The sequence below is a fragment of the Ranitomeya variabilis genome, chromosome 1 (genome assembly GCF_051348905.1).
Source record: "Ranitomeya variabilis isolate aRanVar5 chromosome 1, aRanVar5.hap1, whole genome shotgun sequence".
NCBI lineage: Eukaryota > Metazoa > Chordata > Amphibia > Anura > Dendrobatidae > Ranitomeya > Ranitomeya variabilis.
The window spans coordinates 848,261,590-848,283,681 of NC_135232.1; the positions used below are offsets into that span (position 1 = coordinate 848,261,590).

General features: G+C 43.3%; 1 protein-coding gene across 1 annotated transcript in view; it reads left to right on the forward strand.

Moving 5' to 3' along the window:
* The first annotated feature begins 9,138 nt into the window (after positions 1–9,138).
* The window catches only part of PARM1 (prostate androgen-regulated mucin-like protein 1), a 109,923-nt gene continuing 96,969 nt past the window's right edge, over positions 9,139–22,092 (forward strand). The window contains exon 1 of the mRNA XM_077276641.1: positions 9,139–9,393. Coding sequence (XP_077132756.1) covers positions 9,321–9,393 — 73 coding nt within the window. The 5' untranslated portion in view covers positions 9,139–9,320. The remainder of the gene's footprint in view (positions 9,394–22,092) is intronic.

Sequence of the window (22,092 nt, forward strand, 5' to 3'; positions counted from 1 at the left end):
AATGAGGCCAAGTACAGAGTTATCCTGGATGAAAACCTCTTCCAGAGTGCTCTGGACCTCAGACTTGCCTGAAAGTTCACCTTCCAACAAGACAGTAACCCTAAGCACACAGCTAAAATAACAAAGCAGTGGCTTCAGAACAACTCTGTGACCCTTCTCGACTGGCTCAGCCAGAGCCCTGACCTCAATTGAGCATCTCTGGAGAGACCTGAAAATGGCTGTCCACCAACGTTCACCATTCATCCTGACCGAACTAGAGAGGATCTGCAAGGAAGAATGGCAGAGGATCCCCAAATACAGGTGTGAAAAACTTGTTGGATCATTCCCAAGAAGACTCATGGCTGTACTAGCTCAAAAGGTGCTTCTACTCAATACTGAGCAAAGGGTCTGAATACTTATGACCATGTGATATTTCAGTTTTTCTTTTTTAATAAATTAGCAAATATTACTACATTTCTGTTTTTTTCAGTCAAGATAGGGTGCAGAGTGTACATTAATGAGAAAAAAATGAACTTCTTTGAATTTACCAAATGGTTGTAATGAAACAAAGAGTGAAACATTTAAAGGGGTATGTATACTTTCCGTACCCACTGTATATTAGAAAGCTGAAAATGTGTTATTTATTGAGTGATTAAGGCCATGTGCACACGTTCAGTATTTTTCGCGTTTTTTTCGCTATAAAAACGTGATAAAAACGCAAAAAAAAGATTACATATGCCTCCTATTATTTACAGTGTATTCCGCATTTCTTGTGCAAATGTTGCATTTTTTTCTGCGAAAAAATCGCATCGCGGAAAAAAAAGCAACATGTTCATTAAATTTGCGGAATTGCGGGGATTCCGCACACCTAGGAATGCATTGATCTGCTTACTTTCCGGATGGGGCTGTGCACACCATGCGGGAAGTAAGCAGATTATGTGCGGTTGGTACCCAGGGTGGAGGAGAGGAGACTCTCCTCCACGGACTGGGCACCGTATAATTGGTAAAAAAAAAAAGAATTAAAATAAAAAATAGTGATATACTAACCTTCGATGGCCCCGGAGTCTTCCCGCCTCTCAGCGGTGCATGTGCCGCTTCCGTTCCTATAGATGGTGTGTGTGAAGGACCTGCGATGACGTCGCAGTCTTGTGATTGGTCGCGTGACCGCTCATGTGACCGCTTACGTGACCGCGACGTCATCGAAGGTCCTGCACACACACACCATCTATAGGAACGGACGCCGCTGAGGAGATCGGCTGTCTGCAGGTGAGTATAACCATTTTTTAAATTTTTTTTTATTATTTTTAAACATTCTATCTTTTACTATTGATGCTGCATAGGCAGCATCTATAGTAAAAAGTTGGTCACACTTGTCAAACACTATGTTTGACAAGTGTGACCAACCTGTCAGTCAGTTTTCCAAGCGATGCTACAGATCGCTTGGAAAACTTTAGGCTATGTGCACACTTTGCGGTGTGCTCTGCGGGTTCTCCCGCAGTGGAATTGATAAATCTGCAGGGCAAAACCGCTGCGGTTATCCCTGCAGATTTATCGCGGTTTGTCTTGCGATTTCCGCTGCGGGATTACTCCTATACTATTGATGCTGCATATGCAGCAATATGCAGCATCAATAGTAATGGTAAAAATAATAAAAAATGGTTATACTCACCCTCTGATGTCCGGATCGCCTCGGCGCAGCACGCGGCGATCCGGTTCCAAAGATGCTGTGCCGAGAAGGACCTTCGTGACGTCACGGTCATGTGACCGCGGCGTCATCACGGTCATGTGACCGCGACGTCACCGCAGGTCCTGCTCGCACAGCAACTAAGACCGGACGGCCGCATGCAGCGCTGAGAGGTGAGTATAGCATCATTTTTTATTTTAATTCTTTTTTTTTACACTATTTAGGCTTCCCAGGGCCTGGAGGAGAGTCTCCTCTCCTCCACCACAGGTAGCAACCGCACATTATCCGCTTACTTCCCGCATCGTGGGCACAGCCCCATGCGGGAAGTAAGCGGAACAATGCATTCCTATGGGTGCAGAATCGCTGCAATTCTGCACAAAGAAGTGACATGCTGCGGGTTGTAAACCGCTGCGTTTCTGCGCGGTTTTTCCCGCAGCATGTGCACTGCGGTTTGCGGTTTCCATAGGGTTTACATGTTAATGTAAACGCAATGGAAACTGCTGCGGACCCGCAGCATCAAAATCGCCGCGGATCCGCGGTAAAAACCGCAAAGTGTGAACATGACCTTAGCATTCTGCAAGCTAATTTCGCTTGCAAAATGCTAAAAAAAACCACGAAAAAAACGGGAAAAAAAACGGAAAAAAAAAAAATGCGGATTTTTTGCAGAAAATTTCCGGTTTTCTTCAGGAAATTTCTGCAAGAAATCCTGACGTGTGCACATACCCTAAAGGTACCGTCACATTAAGCGACGCTGCAGTGATATAGACAACGATGCCGATCGCTGCAGCGTCGCTGTTTCGTCGTTGTGTGGTCGCTGGAGAGCTGTCACACAGACAGCTCTCCAGCGACCAACGATGCCGAAGTCCCCGGGTAACCAGGGTAAACATCGGGTTACTAAGTGCAGGGCCGCGCTTAGTAACCCGATGTTTACCCTGGTTACCAGTGTAAATGTAAAAAAACCCAAACACTACATACTTACATTCCGGTGTCTGTCGCGTCCCCCGGCGTCCGCTTCCCTGCACTGTGTCAGCGCCGGCCCTAAAGCAGAGCGGTGACGTCACCGCTGTGCTCTGCTTTACGGCCGGCCGGCGCTGACACAGTGCAGGGAAGCGGACGCCGGGGGACGCGACAGACACCGGAATGTAAGTATTGTAGTGTTTGGGTTTTTTTACATTTACAATGGTAACCAGGGTAAATATCGGGTTACTAAGCGCGGCCCTGCACTTAATAACCCGATGTTTACCCTGGTTACCAGTAAAGACATCGCTGAATCCGCATCACACACACCGATCCAGCGATGTCAGCGGGTGATCCAGCGACAAAATAAGGTGCTGGCCTTCTAGCTCCGACCAACGATGTCACAGCAGGATCCTGATCGCTGCTGCGTGTCAAACACAACGATATCGCTATCCAGGACGCTGCAACGTCACGGATCGCTATCGTTATCGTTGTTAAGTTGTTCAGTGTGAAGGTACCTTAAGAATTAATGCTATCAAACAATACAACACCTTTAACAAAGTAAGATTTTATCACACTACGTAATCTCTGCAAGAAGTCTTGAGTAAACCAGTGGGACAAGTTTTACATTTTACATTACAGCCAAAAACTCCAACTGCAAACAGAAGAAATGATAAGTAAATGCATCATTCCAAGTAGGTGGCAGTAAGAAAGATAGAGCAAAGCCTGGTTTCCTTTTTAGTTTACAACTTGTACATTCAGAGAAAAGAAACTGAAAGGTATGATGTGATAAGACTTGTGCAGTAACTAGGCCAGCACTAGGTCCTCCCTTTCATGACAAAGATCTTCTCTCCAATTCTCCCAGTGGCCCAGAAAATGGAATATGTGCTGTTTTTTGTGATTTTTCATGTTGAACTTGATTTACGATGTAATAGTGGCAGCAGAGTAGAATAAAACAGTTTTGTTTTCGTTTAATTTCGCCTCACTGTTGTGCAGATACTAGCAGTCAAAATATTTGGCACCTAATTAGTTAACTTTTGTAAAGTCCAGGTGAGTGTTATCAGATAGTTTTCCCTGGAGGGATGTATTTCTCACTGTACATTGCTGACCAATAATAGGCAGACAGCAACACACATGATAAGAAGAGCATGCCTCCACAATAGCTTAGAGCAGGTTTCCCAGTGTGAGATGTGATGATACAGCTCTGGTCTTCTGGTCTAACCTCCTGCATGATTAGAAAGCGCTGAGAGTAGAGAACAGATGACTCACACCTTTCAGATAAAGTGCTGTCAATTAATGTGTCTACTTATGATTGGTCAGCATGATACAGGGAGAAGTACATGCCTCCAATGAAAACTATCTGATAACACCCACTTGGACATTACAAACGTTAACTCATTAGGTCCCAAATACCTTAACAGCTAATATCTCTACAATAGAGAGGTAAAAAAGAATAAAACGTTTTGTTCTGCTCTGAACATTGCGTGTCCATTTCAACATGAAGAATTTGGTGAAAGTTCCTCTTTAATTTTTATTAGTTGTTATGATATATTAAATAGAATTTAGGTTTTGTTATTATGTTTCATTTAGAAAATATATTTGTTTGAAATTGAATTAATTCTTTCAATCTGTTTCTAAACAAAATGTGGGTGATAATAACTATGGATTGAGGTTAAGCCCAGACGGTGCAGTTGTGACGTGGTTTGGCACAAACAGACCTGATTTGACGCCTTCAGCATATTGGACTGGAAAAATTGTATGAAATAAGTACATTGTAAGATCCAAATTTCAGTAAATAAAAGTAGTCTTCGTCATCAAGTAAAACATTTAAATTGCGCTGTGCAATATTCTATGCAGCATTAAATGAAAACTAGTCTAGTGTCACTCTGCTAATCACTTGTTTTCTCTTTGCACAACCGAGCGCCAGCCACCCTCAGTGCAGGGAACTGTGGTAGGCGATGAAAATAATTGGGGCTAAAATATTTTCAAGCAATATGTCATCACTTTATAGAATTTAACAACACCTTTACCCCCAAAGTGGAGTTTCACATCTAGAGGTCATGGAGAATAATTCTGAACAGGGATAGGGCTGAAACTTTCCAATGTGCACTATCCCATAACCAGAGCTATGGGGGCTGTTTCTGTGGACATACTTTTTAAGCTGTGGGGAGGACCATACCCTGCCCTCCATGCATCGTACTGAAACAATAGTTGCATTGAAAGCTGTTTCTCACCAGTGATCAAAATGACTAGTAATTATAGAGGTAATTACCACTTAGGTCGGAGTTTGCAAACTTTTCTCAGTTTCCAATGTTTATTAAAAAAGATAAAAGCAAAGCCCCAAACTGCATCACTTTACAAGCTGCTAGTACTCTAGACAAGTTCAATATTCTTGATAGTAGCCTTGCCGATAGCAATGACTGATTTTTTGCCTCTGTCATTACATTATACAGGTGGTTTTAAAAGTTAGTGTCATTAGATATGTACGTTTTATGGTTTTTTTTCTCTATTCCGTTGTGGAATACTTAGAAATTCTCATTTTTGCCAAAGTTTAACTACTTCACATTCACGGAGTTCCCTGGCAGCAGAATCCCTGGTGGCAGCGCCATTTTCAACTGTGTTGTATCTTGCCGATTATATATACATGATTGTAGGTAAATGTGGTAAATAATGCAGGCACTGAGCTTTACAATGTACGTGTACAGTGGGTACACCAGTTAGTGTAGGCCACAGATCACTGGCGCAGGACACCAACATGTGGCACCATATAAATCCTGATGCTGGCAGGTCAAGAGTATAAAATGGTGGTGTGACTGATCACAGCCAGAGGTGTGCTGGTCACTGAGTTAGCCAAGAGGCAAAGAGATTTCCAAATGTGCATTCAACATACAGTAGGGAAAAAATTATTTAGTCAGTGACCAATTGTGCAAGTTCTCCCTCCCACTTAAAAAGATGAAAGAGGCCTATAATTGACATCATAGGTAGACCATAACTACTGTATGAGAGTCAAAATGAGAAAATAAATACAGAAAATCACCTTGTCTGATTTGGCAAGATTTATTTTGCAAATTATGGTGGAAAATAAGTATTTGGTCACCTAAAAACATTCAAGATTTCTGGCTCTCACAGACCTGTAACTTCTTCTTTCAGAGGCTCCTCTGTCCTGCACTCATTACCTCTAGTAATGGCACCGATTTGAACTTATTATCAGTGTATAAAAGACACCTGTCCACAACCTCAAACAGTCACACTCCAAACTCCACTATGGTGAAGACCAAAGAGCTGTCGAAGGACGCCAGAAACAAAATTGTAGCCCTGCACCAGGCTGGGAAGACTGAATCTGCAATAGGCAAGCAGCTTGGTGTGATGAAATCAACTGTGGGAACAATAATTAGAAAATGGAAGACATGCAAGACCACTGATAATCTCCCTCGATCTGGGGCTCTATGCAAGATCTCACCACGTGAGGTCAAAATTATCACAAGAACGGTGAGCAAAAATCCCAGAACCACAAGGGGGACCTAGTGAATAACCTGCATAGAGCTGGGACCACCGTTACAAAGGCTACCATCAGTAACACACTACGCTGCCAGGGACTCAGATCCTACAGTGCCAGACGTGTCCCCCTGCTTAAGCCAGTACATGTCTGAGCCCAATTGAAGTTTGCTAGAGAGCATTTGGATTATCCAGAAGAGTATTGGGAGAATGTCATATGGTCAGATGAAACCAAAATAGAACTGGTAGAAACAAAACTCGTGTTTGGAGGAGACAAAATGCTGAGTTGCATCCAAAGAACACCATACCTACTGTGAAGCATGGGGTGGCAACATCATGCTTTGGGGCTGTTTCTCTTCAAAGAGTCCAGGACGACTGATCCATGTACATGAAAGAATGAATGGGGCCATGTATCGTGAGATTTTGAGTGCAAACCTTCTTCCATCAGCCAGGAAATTGAAGATGAAACGTGGATGGGTCTTTCACCATGATAATGATTCCAAGCACACCACCAGGGCAATGAAGGAGTGGCTTCGTAAGAAGCATATCAAGGTCCTGGAGTGGCCTAACCAGTCTCCAGATCTTAACCCCATAGAAAACCTTTGGAGGGAGTTGAAAGTCCATGTTGCCCAGCGACAGGCCCAAAACATCACTGCTCTAGAGGAGATCTGCATGGAGGAATGGGCCAACATACCACCAACAGTGTGTGCCAACATTGTGAAGACTTACAGAAAACGTTTGACCTCTGTCGTTGCCAACAAAGGATATATAACAAAATATTGAGATGAACTTTTGTTAATGACCAAATGCTTATCTTCCACCATAATTTGAAAATTAAATCTTGCCAAATCAGACAAGGTGATTTTCTGGATTGATTTTTTTCCTCAATTTTGACTCTCATAGTTGTGATCTACCTATCATGTCAATTAAAGGCCTCACTCATCTTTTTAAGTGGGAGAACTTGCACAATTGGTGGCTGACTAAATACTTTTTCCCCCCACTGTACATAGAGGGAAATGGAGGAAACAAGGCAGCCCAGGAACTAGTGAGGTGTTACGGGCGGCTACCTGGTGACTGCATGTTGATGGCTACAAAGAAGTGTAGAAAAACCCAGTAGTGTGGTGTGCATGGCCAGCGCCAGGGGAAAGACAAGTATTTTGTGCCACGCATCCTGTTAGCCATTAGCTTAACCCCCAAGTAGAATCATAGATAGAGTTGCAAGGGATCTCACCCCCTGCTCAATGCAGGATTCCCTAAACCATCTCAGACATGTCTGTCCAGCCTCTGTTTGAAGACTTCATTGATTGAGAACTCCCCACCTCTCATGCAGCCTGTTCCACTTATTAATCACACTCAGACGGTGCAGTACAGGGATTAAAACTTGAGAAAAATACTGATGTAGATAAAGGTAGACCCAACAATAAAATGAAATAAGGCACTATCAGGTAGTCTTGACTGTCAAAGTGGGTTTGTACGACTGATACCACTTTCAGAGCAATTCTGTAATTTACAGGGGTGCAGGCAGCATCAGACTGGAGCACACTGGGCCCACCAGAGAACATCATTCTTGGGGCCCACTATGTAGCTACATAGAAATAAATACAAGACCACTGACTGTGTGGTAAAACAGGCTAATATCAGGGCATAATATAAGGTAGTACACGTCTTAGTTATGTAGCAGAACTTGAGATAGCCCCCTCATAGAATATAAAGTAGCCCGCATATAGCATACTGCAGCCCACTCATTACAGATTAGCACCCAGAATGCGAATTATATCTGTATTATGTATTGTTGGGTCCTAACTAATAACAATAATTGGCTGTTCTAATTATGAAGATGTCAGAAGCACCTACACTAGGAAACCCTTTAGGGTATGTGCAGAATTTGCGGATTTGGCTGCGGATCTGCAGCAGTTTTCCATGCGTTGTACAGTACCAGGTAAACCTATGGAAAGTAAAATCCGCAGTGCACATGCTGCAGAAAATACCAGGCGAAAACGTTGTGGTTTATTTTCCGCAGCATGTCAATTCTTTGTGTGGATTCCGCAGCGGGGTTACACCTGCTCCATAACTGGAATCCGCACAAAAGCAGCGGTAAATCTGTGGTAAATCCGCAGGTAATCTGCAGGTAAAACACAGGGTGTTTTACCTGTGGATTTTTCAGAATCTGCACCAAAAAATCAGCACACAAATCCGCAAAGTGTGCACATACCCGTAAGGTCTGTGCACACGTTGCAGATTTGGCTGCAGATCCGCAGTGTATTGGCCGCTGCGATTCGCAGCAGCTTTCCATGCGTTGTACAGTACCATGTAAACCTATGGAAAACCAAATCCGCAGTGCACATGCTGCAGAAAATACAGAGTGGAAACGCTGCGGTTTATATTCCGCAGCATGTCAATTCTTTGTGCGGATTCCGCAGCGTTTTACACCTCCTCCATAACGCTATGTGCACACGCTGCGGATTTTGCTGCGCATCGGCAGCTGCGGGTCCGCAGCAGTTTCCCATGAGTTTACAGTACAATGTAAACCTATGGGTAACAGAAAACGCTGTGCCCATGCTGCGGAAAAAAACGTGCGGAAACGCAGCGGTTTACATTCCGCAGCATGTCACTTCTTTCTGCGGATTGAGCAGCGGCTTTACAGCTGGTCCAAAAGAAAACTGCAGGTGTAAAACCGCAGTGAAATCCGCGGTAAATCCACGATAAATCTGCAGCAAAAATGCAAATTTATCAATTCTGCTGTGGAAAAATCCGCAGAGGACTATTATACGTGTGCACATAGCCTTATAGGAATCCGCAGGTGTAAAAACGCAGGAGAAATCCGCACAAAAACAGCGGTAAATCCGCGGGTAAAATGTTTTTCAGAATCTGCGCGGAGAAATCCGCACATGTATCCGCAACTTGTGCACATGCCCTTAATCTGCTCCCATGAGATCACACAGAGAGGTCCAGCAGAGGGCGCTGCGGGGCCGGTCGCTGTCACTCGCTGTGTACAGTGACTCTTCAGTGGGAGAGGCGTGGGAGGGTGCGGGCGGGTCTGCTGCCATGGGCAGGAGCAGGCGGCATGGACTGCAGATGTCACACCGCTCCCAGCTGGTCAGGCACCTGCTCCTGATGTGTCACACGCCGCCGCCGATCCCGGCTTCTGCACCGCTGCTCCTCTAGTCCTGTGACCGATCTCTGAGCTCTGGCTTCTTCCTCCACCATGGACATAAAGTGGGGTGCGGGGTCCCCGCTGGTGTGCTGCCCTCTGCTGGCCTGCCTGCTGCTCCTGCCAGGTAATGCATAGTGAGTGGGGGGCGCCATGTGGGGTCTTCTCTACGGTGTCACCTTATGGGGAGAGATAGGGCGGACTGTGCTGTCACTCCGCTGCATCTGAGACCTCACTGAGGGCCAGGGGGCTTGTTCTTTCTTCATTGATTTAGAGGACTGATTTACCCCAAAGTGACAGCTGTGGCCCCACAAAATCCCTCCGGGGGTCCTTCTAATTAGTGGGGGTGCCAGAGGAATATGGGCATTCATTGCTTATCCTTCTTCCTGCAGATTGGTGACTGATCTATACATGGAGATTATTACCAGTAATATCTATAGATCTAATGCAAGGTATTGGAAAGGGGCAGAACCTAGTGCTTAGGGTGGGCCCCAGAAAGCTCATCGGCATCTTTTCTCACTTGCCACCCGTGTGTGGTCCGTATACAGTCCACTTTTACAGCAGCAGCCATTAATCATTTCGTTTCCTGTGTGACAGAGCTGTAATGTATCCATAATGTTATATTGTGTCTCCGCACAGCATCCGATTGTTCTCCCGCTCCCATAGACCACAATGGGCTTATATCATATGGTTTCCAGAAGAAACGAGTGCACGCGGCCATTGTTTTCACACACAGATTCGGTCAGTGCCCGGCCCCATGGGATAATATTAGTCCGAGTGCTGTCCGTTTTTTCCACAGACCGCACTTGTGTGAACGAGCCCTTACAACCCTCACAATACAGACATTACGTGCCTGTTCTGCGTTGAGGTGGCCACGGTAATGACATGGGGGTGACGGGGGAAGGGCTGCTGATTTCTGACACTTTATTTTTGTCTATGGAGTTTTGGAAAGTTTGTGCACAGCGTCTGTGAGGGAAAAATGTCATCAACAATTTCAGGCTGCGCTCAAAAGGTTCAAAAAGTGAACGGAAAGCAGATGAGGTTTAAGGCAGATTATAAAAGCTGGGAGAGAAAGTCGTGAACTCCGTCCTGTAGGAAGCAATAAACTGACTGGGAGAAATCCCCTGCCGATATGTCTGTGATATCTGTACATATATAGTGTAAGCTACAGAGGAGGGCGCGATGTACGCTCTCACAGTTACTGACATCATATAATCGTGTATATCTATGTGGCTATACATACAATGTATATATATATATCTATTATATATATGCATACAGTATATATATACAGTTACGTATGTACAGATATCTTGCCTGACGTGGGCACTACATATCTTATGACAGTTACTGACAGGTGCTATGTATCAGTTGCTGATTGACGTGGGCACTATGTGTCAGTTGCTGATTGATGTGGGCACTATGTATCAGTTGCTGATTGATGTGGGCACTATAAGTTGCTGATTGACTTAGGCACTATGTATCAGTTGCTGATTGACATGAGCTCTATGTATCAGTTGCTAATTGACATGGGCACTATGTATCAGTTGCTGATTGACATGGGCACAATGTATCAGTTGTTGATTGACGTGGGCACTATGTGTCAGTTGCTGATTGACATGGGCACTATATATTAGGTACTGATTGACGTGGGCACTATGTATCAGTTGCTGATTGACTTGGGCACAATGTATCAGTTGCTGATTGACTTCGGCACTATGTATCAGTTGCTGATTGATGTGGGCACTATATATCAGTTACTGATTGACGTGGGCACTATGTGTCAGTTGCTGATTGACATGGGCACTATATATCAGTTTCTGATTGATGTGGGCACTATAAGTTGCTGATTGACTTGGGAACTATGTTTCAGTTGCTGATTGATGTGGGCACTATGTATCAGTTGCTGATTGATGTGGGCACTGTGAATCAGTTGTTGATTGACGTGGGCACTATGTATCAGTTGCTGATTGACTTGGGCACTGTTAGTTGCTGATTGACTTGGGCACTATGTGTCAGTTGCTGATTGATGTGGGCACTATAAGTTGCTGATTCACTTGGGCACTATGCGTCAGTTGCTGATTGACTTGGGCACTACGTGTCAGTTGCTGATTGATGTGGGCACTATGTATCAGTTGCTGATTGACTTGGGCACTGTTAGTTGCTGATTCACTTGGGTACTATGTGTCAGTTGCTGATTGACTTGGGTACTATGCATCAGTTGCTGATTGACTTTGGCACTATGTATCAGTTACTGATAGACGTGGGCACTATGTATCAGTTGCTGATTGACATGGGCACTAAGTATCAGTTGCTGATTGAGATGGGCACTATATATTAGTTACTGATTGACTTGGGCACTATGTGTCAGTTGCTGATTGACATGGGCACTATATATCATTTTCTGATTGATGTGGGCACTATAAGTTGCTGATTGACTTGGGAACTATGTTTCAGTTGCTGATTGATGTGGGCACTATGTATCAGTTGCTGATTGATGTGGGCACTGTGTATCAGTTGTTGATTGACGTGGGCACTATGTATCACTTGCTGATTGACTTGGGCACTGTTAGTTGCTGATTGACTTGGGCACTATGTGTCAGTTGCTGATTGATGTGGGCACTATAAGTTTCTGATTCACTTGGGCACTATGCGTCAGTTGCTGATTGATGTGGGCACTATGTATCAGTTGCTGATTGACTTGGGCACTGTTAGTTGCTGATTGACTTGGGCACTATGTATCAGTTGCTGATTGATGTGGGCACTATAAGTTGCTGATTCACTTGGGCACTATGCGTCAGTTGCTGATTGACTTGGGCACTATGTGTCAGTTGCTGATTGATGTGGGCACTATGTATCAGTTGCTGATTGATGTGGGCACTATAAGTTGCTGATTCACTTGGGTACTATGTGTCAGTTGCTGATTGACTTGGGTACTATGCATCAGTTGCTGATTGACTTGGGCACTATGTATCAGTTACTTATAGACGTGGGCACTATGTATCAGTTGCTGATTGACATGGGCACTATGTATCAGTTACTGATTTACGTGGGCACTAAGTATCAGTTGCTGATTGAGATGGGCACTATATATTAGTTACAGATTGACTTAGGCACTATGTATCAGTTGCTAACTGACATGGGCACTATGTATCAGTTGCTGATTGACTTGGGCACTATGTATCAGTTACTGATTGACATGGGCACTATGTATCAGTTGCTGATTGATGTGGGCACTATATATCAGTTACTGATTGACTTGGACACTATGTATCAGTTGCTGATTGATGTGGGCACTATGTTTCAGTTGCTGATTGGCGTGGGCACTATGTGTCAGTTGCTGATTGACATAGGCACTATTTTAGTTACTGATTGACTTGGGCACTATGTATCAGTTACTAATTGACTTGGACACTATGTATCAGTTGCTGATTGATGTGGGCACTATGTATCAGTTGCTGATTGGCGTGGGCACTATGTATCAGTTGCTGATTGACATGGGCACTATATTAGTTACTGATTGACTTGGGCACTATGTATCAGTTACTGATTGATGTGGGCACTAAGTATCAGTTGCTGATTGAGATGGGCACTATATATTAGTTACTGATTGACTTGGGCATTATGTATCAGTTGCTAACTGACATGGGCACTATGTATTAGTTGCTGATTGACTTGAGCACTATGTATCAGTTACTGATTGACTTGGACACTATGTATCAGTTGCTGATTGATGTGGGCACTATGTATCAGTTGCTGATTGACATGGGCACTATATTAGTTACTGATTGACTTGGGTACTATGCATCAGTTGCTGATTAACTTGGGCACTATGTATCAGTTGCTGATTGACATGGGCACTATGTATCAGTTACTGATTGACATGGGCACTATATATTATTTACTGATTGACCTGGGCACTATATATCAGTTGCTGATTGACGTGGGCACTATGTATCAGTTATATTTCTACTATGTATCTCTTGTAAACCAGTGACATGGACACTGTGCATTGTAAGCTATGAACATGTGGCTTCTTTTGGTTTGGGTGTTATTTCAATGTTTGCTGTAGGTGTTTGGGATTTCAGTATTGTATGTCGCAGTGAGGTCTATGGACCATATTACATACGTAGAGTTCCCTGTAGGAAGGTAGGACTCAGGGAGAGGCTTTTACACTTAAAAAAGTCTCTGTTTGTTTGCTTTTTTGTTGCTATTAGTTCTTTATTATAAAGGTGAAGAATTTATATTCATTGTATGAAGATTGTTTTTATAACAACACAAAAGTGACATTTCTGGGATGACGAATGAGATGGACAACACTGCCTTACATAACCTGGAATGAAAGGAGTGACAGTGCAGCACTAATCTACAATGGGCTGCCAACTTTATGCCAGTGGCAGCCAATTGCTGGTCATATCGCTGTGATTGACACCTCACCATCGTGGTCTGGGATTAGCCCTATTTTAAGGGCTTTGAACACATCTTTAAGGCATTTTGAAGGTGGGTAATTCAGCAGGTCTAATGTCCCATGTCCATCTGCATCTACAATGGACATAGTGCCAGATTTGTCGCACAGTGCATTCCCCCGTTGCCGTACTGATCCCATTGACTCACATTAGAAAGCTTTATTGGTCTTGCTGTAGTTTTCGTTTGCGACGGAGCCTCCAATGTAATTGTGAACATTGCCTAAATTCTGATAGTTTGGGATGAATTACCATAATGAGGTTATCAGTGGGGAGGTCATTACTAATATGGGGCAGCAGAGATTACTGTGTGATTATTTGTAAAACTTTCATCCTTATTCTTTTTCTGATAGGGGATTCTTTGGAGCCTCTCGGAAGATAAATGACATTTAGAAATGATCTAAGGTTTTCCCACCCCGTCCTGGGAATTGCCATCTTTATTGGATTATTTAGCAGTTCTCACGGTAACTTTAGACAGGGCGCTCATTAATCATGTATGTGCGGGATACTAAATACCAAAAGCAGCGTATTTGTAATAACGGCCCTTCGTAGAGAATGGATCCCCTTGCTGTGTCGTTATGTAATATGGTCGGTGAGAATGGAACTATATATTTTACCCTCACAGAATGATGCACTTACATATAGTTATTAGTACATAACACTTATAGATATGGGCACTTCTCACCATAGGACTGGTCTTACTGGGCACGTGACACATTTATCTCTGCTACATCGGTAACCCTATATCATTATGGTGAGGACGGTAACAAGATCGTCATCTTCTTCCTTGCACTGTGCTCTGACTGTAGACTTTCAATTTAACCCCACTCTCCCCATACTGCCTGGGAAAAAAGACTGACTATTGTGTATCCAGCAGGAAATATGTTTAATTCCCGTCATGACTACATGGTCATTCCAGTGGCGGCCATGCCAGGTTACTGAGAATAGCCCCTTCACTGCTGGACTGTTAGAGCTGGTTTTAGTGAACAGGTTATTTAGAGGTAACGTGTTATGGACTCGTGTTTAGTGGATAATGCAGAAGAACAGGATTTACTGCGACCTCGTAACACAGTGGTTAACCCTATTATGACCACTTGTATCTGTTTCAAAGAGCAAACATTAATGTTTTTTGGGGCCTGGATGTCAGTGAACTTTGATGGAAGCTTTAAAGAAATATTCCCATTTCCAAGATCCTATCCCAGTATGTAGTAGGTGTAATAATAATAATATTAGCAAATTCCTCCAAATTAGAAATGTAATATAGGTTTTTTTTGATTCGCTATGTCTCTTTCCTCATGTGCAGGCATTGCAGGACCTTTGGTATCCGTGGTTACGACCACTAGCAGCTAGCTGTCACTTTATTAGTGGACGTAACCATGGATACCTAAGGTCCTGCAACGCCTGCACATGAGGAAATAGTACTGAAATCCCAACTATCAAGAGGAAATTAATTTTATACCCCCCAGCAGACTTTGGCTTTCAGTCATAGGCCAGCGTGGCTTCAGTCAGCTCTCAGTGCGTAGTGAGTGATAGTGGTAAGCACACCCAGCACATTGACTGACAGCTGCCTTCTCTGCAGTGTATCAGTGCTGACAGCTGTCAGTCAATGTGCCAAGGTGTTCTTTACAGCCACCACTCACTGTATACATACTGAGCAGTGACTAAATAAAGCTAATTTTCTCCCAGTAGCCGGGCTTTCACTCTGGCAGCCGGGTAGCTTTGGAACCAGGGCTGTGGAGTTGGTAAGCCAAACCTCCGACTCCTACATTTCCATGACACCGGCTCCAACTCCACTAAAATGGGCTCCGACTCCACAGCCCAAACAGGGCAGTGGAGTCAGTTAGCCAAACCTCCGACTGCTCAATTTCCATCGCACCGACTCCGACTCCACCAGAATGGGCTCCAACTCCGACTCCACAGCCCTGTTTGGAACACTGTTAACCTGCCGATTAACCCTATATCTGTAGGTTAATAATGTTTTGAGACACAACAAGTTCTCTTTAAATTAAAAATTCAATGAACGATCCTCTTTAAAGAATAGCTTCTCATGTTACACACCCACCTCAGATATTCTAATCTTCACCTGGTATAAAGTCAAAGAAAGGTGGATATTTTTGTGGTCTATTTAAAGGAAAAATATGTAACATGTTATTACTATTTTTGCCCTCTATCAGTAATAGCAAAATAGCTAAGGAGAAAATAACATAGATTCAATAAAATGTCTCATTGGTGCAAAAACATGAGAAAAAAACAACAACTCAGTGTTGAATAGCGTAAGGGCAGAGACATACTGCCTATTTCTCCTGTGAGAATCGCATGGCACTGCACGGACTGGTATAGCTGCTTATGTCATGCCTGCCGGAGGAATGTGTCTGGTCAGTAAAGTGTACATGCACTGAATTTCTCCTCCCTGGTCATACCTTATTTTGACCAAAATACACAATATATAAAACTAGCCCTAGGGCATGTGCACTCGACGTCTTTTTTGCAAGAAATGTACATAATGTCCAGCAATGTCATGTCGACATTGCTGTGTACGTGTCTCTTCTATTGTCTCTTTTAACCACGTCAGGATTTGGAAACCTTGTTCGGGAACATGTTAAGAGAAGTGACATCTTCATTCTTTGGGCATCTTTGTTGGGAAGCTGCCCGCTCTATACACTGGAAAGTATGGAGCAGAGCTGCCAAAGGACTGACAAACCACCCGCGAAGATGCTTAGGAAAACGCGGCCGCCAAAAATCGGCAGTTCCACCAAACAAAATGGGATAAAACCCTGAATGCTTTTTTTTTTTTTACATCTCGGGCAATGTGCGCACAGTCTTTTTGCTAAGTTTACGAGTGGAAACAAAGTTTTTGAGGAGTTTTGAGATTTGGAGGAGGATTTGAAAAGTTTACGTTCAGTTTTTTGCTCTAGAAACTTCTCAAAAAACTCCCAAGTGCACATAGGCCAAGGCTGGGTTCAGGTATCACATATCCCGTATTTGGTGTAGATTTTCCCACCGGATATTCAGATTTCTTAAAGAATCAATTTCTCCTTGGTTCCTGCACCAAAAAAATGAGAGCAAAAAAAAATTGTGTGAATGAGATTAGGTTAAAATTCAGGAGGTTTCACGTGTGGAAAATCCACACTAAATACGCAATGTGTGAACACAGCCTAAGGCTGCCGTCACACTAGCAGGATTTGGTCAGTATTTTACATCAGTATTTGTAAGCCAAAACCAGGAGTGGGTGATAAATACAGAAGTGGAGCATATGTTTCTATTATACTTTTCCTCTAATTGTTCCACTCCTGGTTTTGGCTTACAGATACTGATGTAAAATACTGACCAAATACTGCTAGTGTGACGGCAGCCTAAGGGTATATTAACACATAAGAGATTTGTAGAAACTTCTGCAAATAGGAAAAACTGCTGCATGTGCGTGGATTCCTACAATACACCCAAACTTAAGTGTTGTGTCAAAATAACAGCATTAAATTGAGCCAAAAATTGGTCTGGTTAACAAAGGGTTAAGGGAAACTTTAGGAAAATAGTGCAGTTTACCCTTGCAATTCTTTATTGGTGAGTCCCTTAGCAAGTGCTTGGAAGAGACGTTTCTGCCACCTGGCATTAGCCCGGCCGCTGGTAGTCAACTCTTGTTGCTAGTTGGGTATAGAAATAAGGCCGGTAATTGCCATCTTACGGAATAACCATTACCTGGCTCATGGGCTGCGATCTTATGGCGTACGGTTCTTCTTTCTGCCTGGACCATGATCTGAGAGTTGGTTATTACATTGTGGAGATAAGCGTCCTTCCCTTGTGCGCTATAAACACCCACTCCCCGGAGAATTGAGAAATGTGATATTGCAGTGTGTGAACTCTCATAATCACGAGTCATTGTATCAGGTTCCTTCATTTATGGTTTGGGCTTTAAATGTATCACTGGAAATGTTGCTTCACGAGTTACTTCAAAAACCTTTGGAAGAAAAACTGTGTTTTCTGCCATTTCTGGCAAAGAATTAGCTTGACTTGAAACACAAAGGAACTGATTTAACAAACCCAAAATGTGCAAAAATGTTGTTACCTGGGTTTGTGTTGACCCCAACTCCAAAAACTCTTTAGAAAGTGAGTGCAGCTTAGGGGGGTGGGCCAGGCCTAGTGCAGCCCCACACATTTATTACAATTTATGCCACAAAATTGGTGTTAATTGTAGCAATATTAGCATAGTAATGGGACTCGTAGTGCCAAGAACTATGGCGGCCTATGAGCATTGAGCAGTCTAGTACAAATCATTCAGTGTGCATTGCTTACTATGGTCTGTTGTGTAAACAGGCTGTTAAACGACCACTGATTGGTAAAAGTGCACCGATCGGCGATTGTTTAGTGTGATAATGCCACCAATAGGTCCATGTGAATGGAGCCCTAACACCTCAGTTCCTTGGTGCTCTCCATACACTCAGCTTTGGTACAACAAGGTGCTTGATTGCCAACTTAGCTCTACTATTCCTGGGTGCTGTCTCAGCTCTGCTACTGCAAGGTACCTGACTACTTACTCAGCTCTCCTGATCCAGAGTGCTGTCCACACACTCAGCTTTGCTGCAACAAGGTGCTTGCCTGCCTGTTTGTATCTACTGATCTAAGGCGCCGTCTGCACACTCAGCTCTGCTCCAGCCAACGTCATACCTGCTTACTCCTCTCTTCTGAACTAAGGTTCTGTCCATACACTTAACTTTGTTGCCTGTCTATTTGTCTGTCTTTTCCATTGTGCTGTGCGCATATTGAATTCTGCTACCTCACGTTTTCACATGTAAAGCGCCATGGAATAAATGGCGCTATATAAATGTATAATAATAATAATCAAGTTACCTACATGCCTGTTTGTCTCTACTGATTCAAGGTATTATTGGCACACTTGACTCTGCTCCATCCAGCACTTTCAACTCCTTTGGGTCTTTACTGTTCCCTTTGTTGTCTGACTAGTCCAGCTCCACTGCTTCAACTCCGGTCTGTCACTCTGACCCTGACCTGCAGCTTAACAAATCTATCTCGCCAGGTGAACCAGTACATTTTTCAACATTGGCGTATGGGTAGCCAAGTGCTGTTAAGAGACATATGCCTGTTAGTAATTATGCCACATCTTGCTTTGCCAGACTCTAGATCAAGACGGCATACAAAGCCCTTGTCTTGATGAATTCACAGAGATTAGAAGCAATAGTAATGGTTGGGTTAGATATGTTGTATGTATGTAAGTGCATATCTGTGCCTTTATTGGGGGTCTTTCCGCCCCCTTTATATGGTGTCACCATTTACTGTCTTCCGTAGTCAGGTGATGTGTCATCAATATTGAGCATTGATGTGGCTGATGGGAGACATCAGGAAAGCCATCCGTAGGGTGACTGTATTGAACACACTTGGGTTGGAATTGTGTTTGTCCAGGAAAATAATGGAATTACACAGGTTATCTACAAATTAAATGCCTACAATAGGATCTGATTCTCTCATGAAAACAACTTTTGGGAAAGTTTTCTTTTGTTCCATTGACAAAATTCGATCCCGTGTGACAAAAGCCCGAGTCTTACTGTATATGGAAGGTAAATGTAGATGAGTTGTTGAGAGGTCCTGGAAAAGGTGGCCATGTGTAATGTTTGATACAATATTTGCTTCTGAGGGTAAACATGCCATCTCCATCATTCAGGGAGAATGAGGAGGCCACGCTTGAAGTAAGGCTAGGTCTTGATGTTGACACCCGTCACGTTATGGGATGTTGCATTGTGTCATCACCGTCTAGAGTGAGTATAGTAAATATTGGTCATTGGAGGTATTCCTAGAAAATGCTACATACACTCGACATTGTGCAGTTTATATCAGTGTGATATACTCACCCGTCCCAGCTCCCACAATATTAACCTCTGGTAGAAGCTGCCAGGTCGAACCCCATGTGAGCACTAACAAGTGCAAGTGCCACTGAACCAGCATGGTGGATAGTAATCTGGGCCATTAGGTGGTCTGATTGGCCAACCAATTACATGGGACAGCCAACAGACCAATTATGTGATGGGTTCTTGGAACTTTGTTTAAAGGGAACCTGTCACCTCTGTCTTAGCTATTAAACTGGCCCCAGTGTGTTGTTAGTAATGCATTGTGACAGGTGACAGATTCCCTTTAATTCCCCTTTGTCTTGCCACCAGGGCCAGCTATTGTATACTTTTTTGACTACTGTCTTGGCTCACTATTTTTTCTTAAATTTTGTATTCTGTGTTCCTATTAAGCCCTGTAAGCCCCTACTGGTTTAACCCTTGGACTGCATGATACTTCTCTTTACCTTCTGATTGACGCTTTGCACCGTAACCCGGCTTCCCTGATCAATTTATATTTTTTTTCTCTATTTCTGTGGTACTGACTTTTTCGGTTTATATCTTATCTTTCTCATCTTGACAGAGGCTATTTTGCTATTTTGAAGCAGCTAGGGATCTCCTACAGCACTTCTCTCTTAAAATGTAATAAAGTGCAATCAAGACATCGTTTGGACCAAAATTGGCATCAATGAAAACTTGGCTCGGTGTGCATAAAAGAACCTCTCAACGTGCTCCGTCAGTAAAAGTAAAAAAGGTTACAAGCAGGGCTGTGGATTCGGTAAGCCAAACCTCCGACATTTCCCTGACTCCCGACCCCACAGCCCTGGTCACTACTGAGCATTTACATAAAGTGCAGCACAGATTCATCTCAGCTAAAAGCCGAGACCTTTAGATCAGGAACAGAACAGGCATTTATAGGACATTTCATAACTTTCCCAAATTATTATAAAAACAAATTACAGCACATCCTGGATTGTACTACTGCACCTAATTTATTATATATATTAGGAGTCAGTCCATTTTATACTGACTCCACCAAAATGGACACAGACTCCACAGCCCTGGTTGGAAATCTGAAAATGAACATGGGGACTCAAACTATTTTTTTTTTTACAAAGTTTGGAGTTTTCTAACCACTAAAATATGATCATTTTTCACAACACAATGATTACCTTAATAACGAAGCCCCCCAAAAAACAATGTTGGCATTGCATTTTGTTTCACCATTTTACCCCACTGGGATTTGTTTTCCATATTTTTCAGTGCATTATATTTTAATGTGGTTTTTAAATTATAAATAAATGCAGATTTCCCAAGGCAGAGATGGAAGAACAGCGCTATTGGAGTGTAGTATTAGTGGGAAGGGTATGTGAGATGAAAGATAAGTATCACCTGGGAGTGTCGGGCAAGACGGGGCACAGCTCCATAGTGAACTGTGAGATTCAGGTACTTTGATCAGGTGCCGCTGGTATCTGCTCCAGATAAGAGTCGGACAGCTAATATATAGCAAGGATGAAGTGACTAGGTAATCTAACGCTGCAATAAAGGGATGAATAAAAACACCGCGTTTTGGCTGCATCCAGCCTTCATCAGACATACTGTACGTACTGGGCAGGTGCACAGTTCTCTCCATTTAGGGACCACTGTTCTTTTAATAGTTGGAGAAAAAGTGTTAGGACCCTAACGAATCCAATTTTTTGGCCATATCTAATATATAAAGCTGTGTGTGTGTGTGTGTGTGTGTGTGTGTGTGTGTGTGTGTGTGTGTGTGTGTGTGTGTGTGTGTATGTCTAGGATTGGCAGGCAAATTGACAGCCAGGAGGAGATGGCATACAGGTATATACTATATACAGGGGAGATGATATACACGTATATACTATATACAGGAGAGATGACTTACAGATATATCTAATATATAAAGCTGAATGTGTGTGTGTATGTATGTGTGTATGTCCGGGATTGGCATCTGCACCGTCGCAGCTACAACCACAAAATTTTGCACAGTCACACGTCTGGACCCTGAGAGCGTCATAGGCTATGTTGTGAGGCAACATTTTAACCCCGCGCGTTCCAATTCACTAAACAATTTTGCACCTATCTACATAATGGGGAAAAAGTGAAAGGAAAAGTGTTGGAGGCAAATTGACAGCTGCCAGATGTGAACAAGGGGGACTTAAAGAGTGAGAGCAATGGCGCCAAAGAGTATATACCGTACAGTTGCTAAGGTGGGGCCCTGACATGGGATAATCACCACACACGGGGATATGAATACACACAAAATGCTCCACACACTACCACGAGCTTGAACACATATACCACCCTCAGCACACATTTCACCACACATACACCAACCTCACCACATAAAAGTCAAAACACAAAAGTCGCCGCTCAAAATTCGCCACGCGCAAAATTCGCCACATGCAAAACTCGCCACATGCAAAACTAGGCTCACGCAAAACTCGCCACACGTGCAAAACTCACCTCATGGAAAACTCGCCACACGCAAAACTTGCCCACGCGGAAAAATTG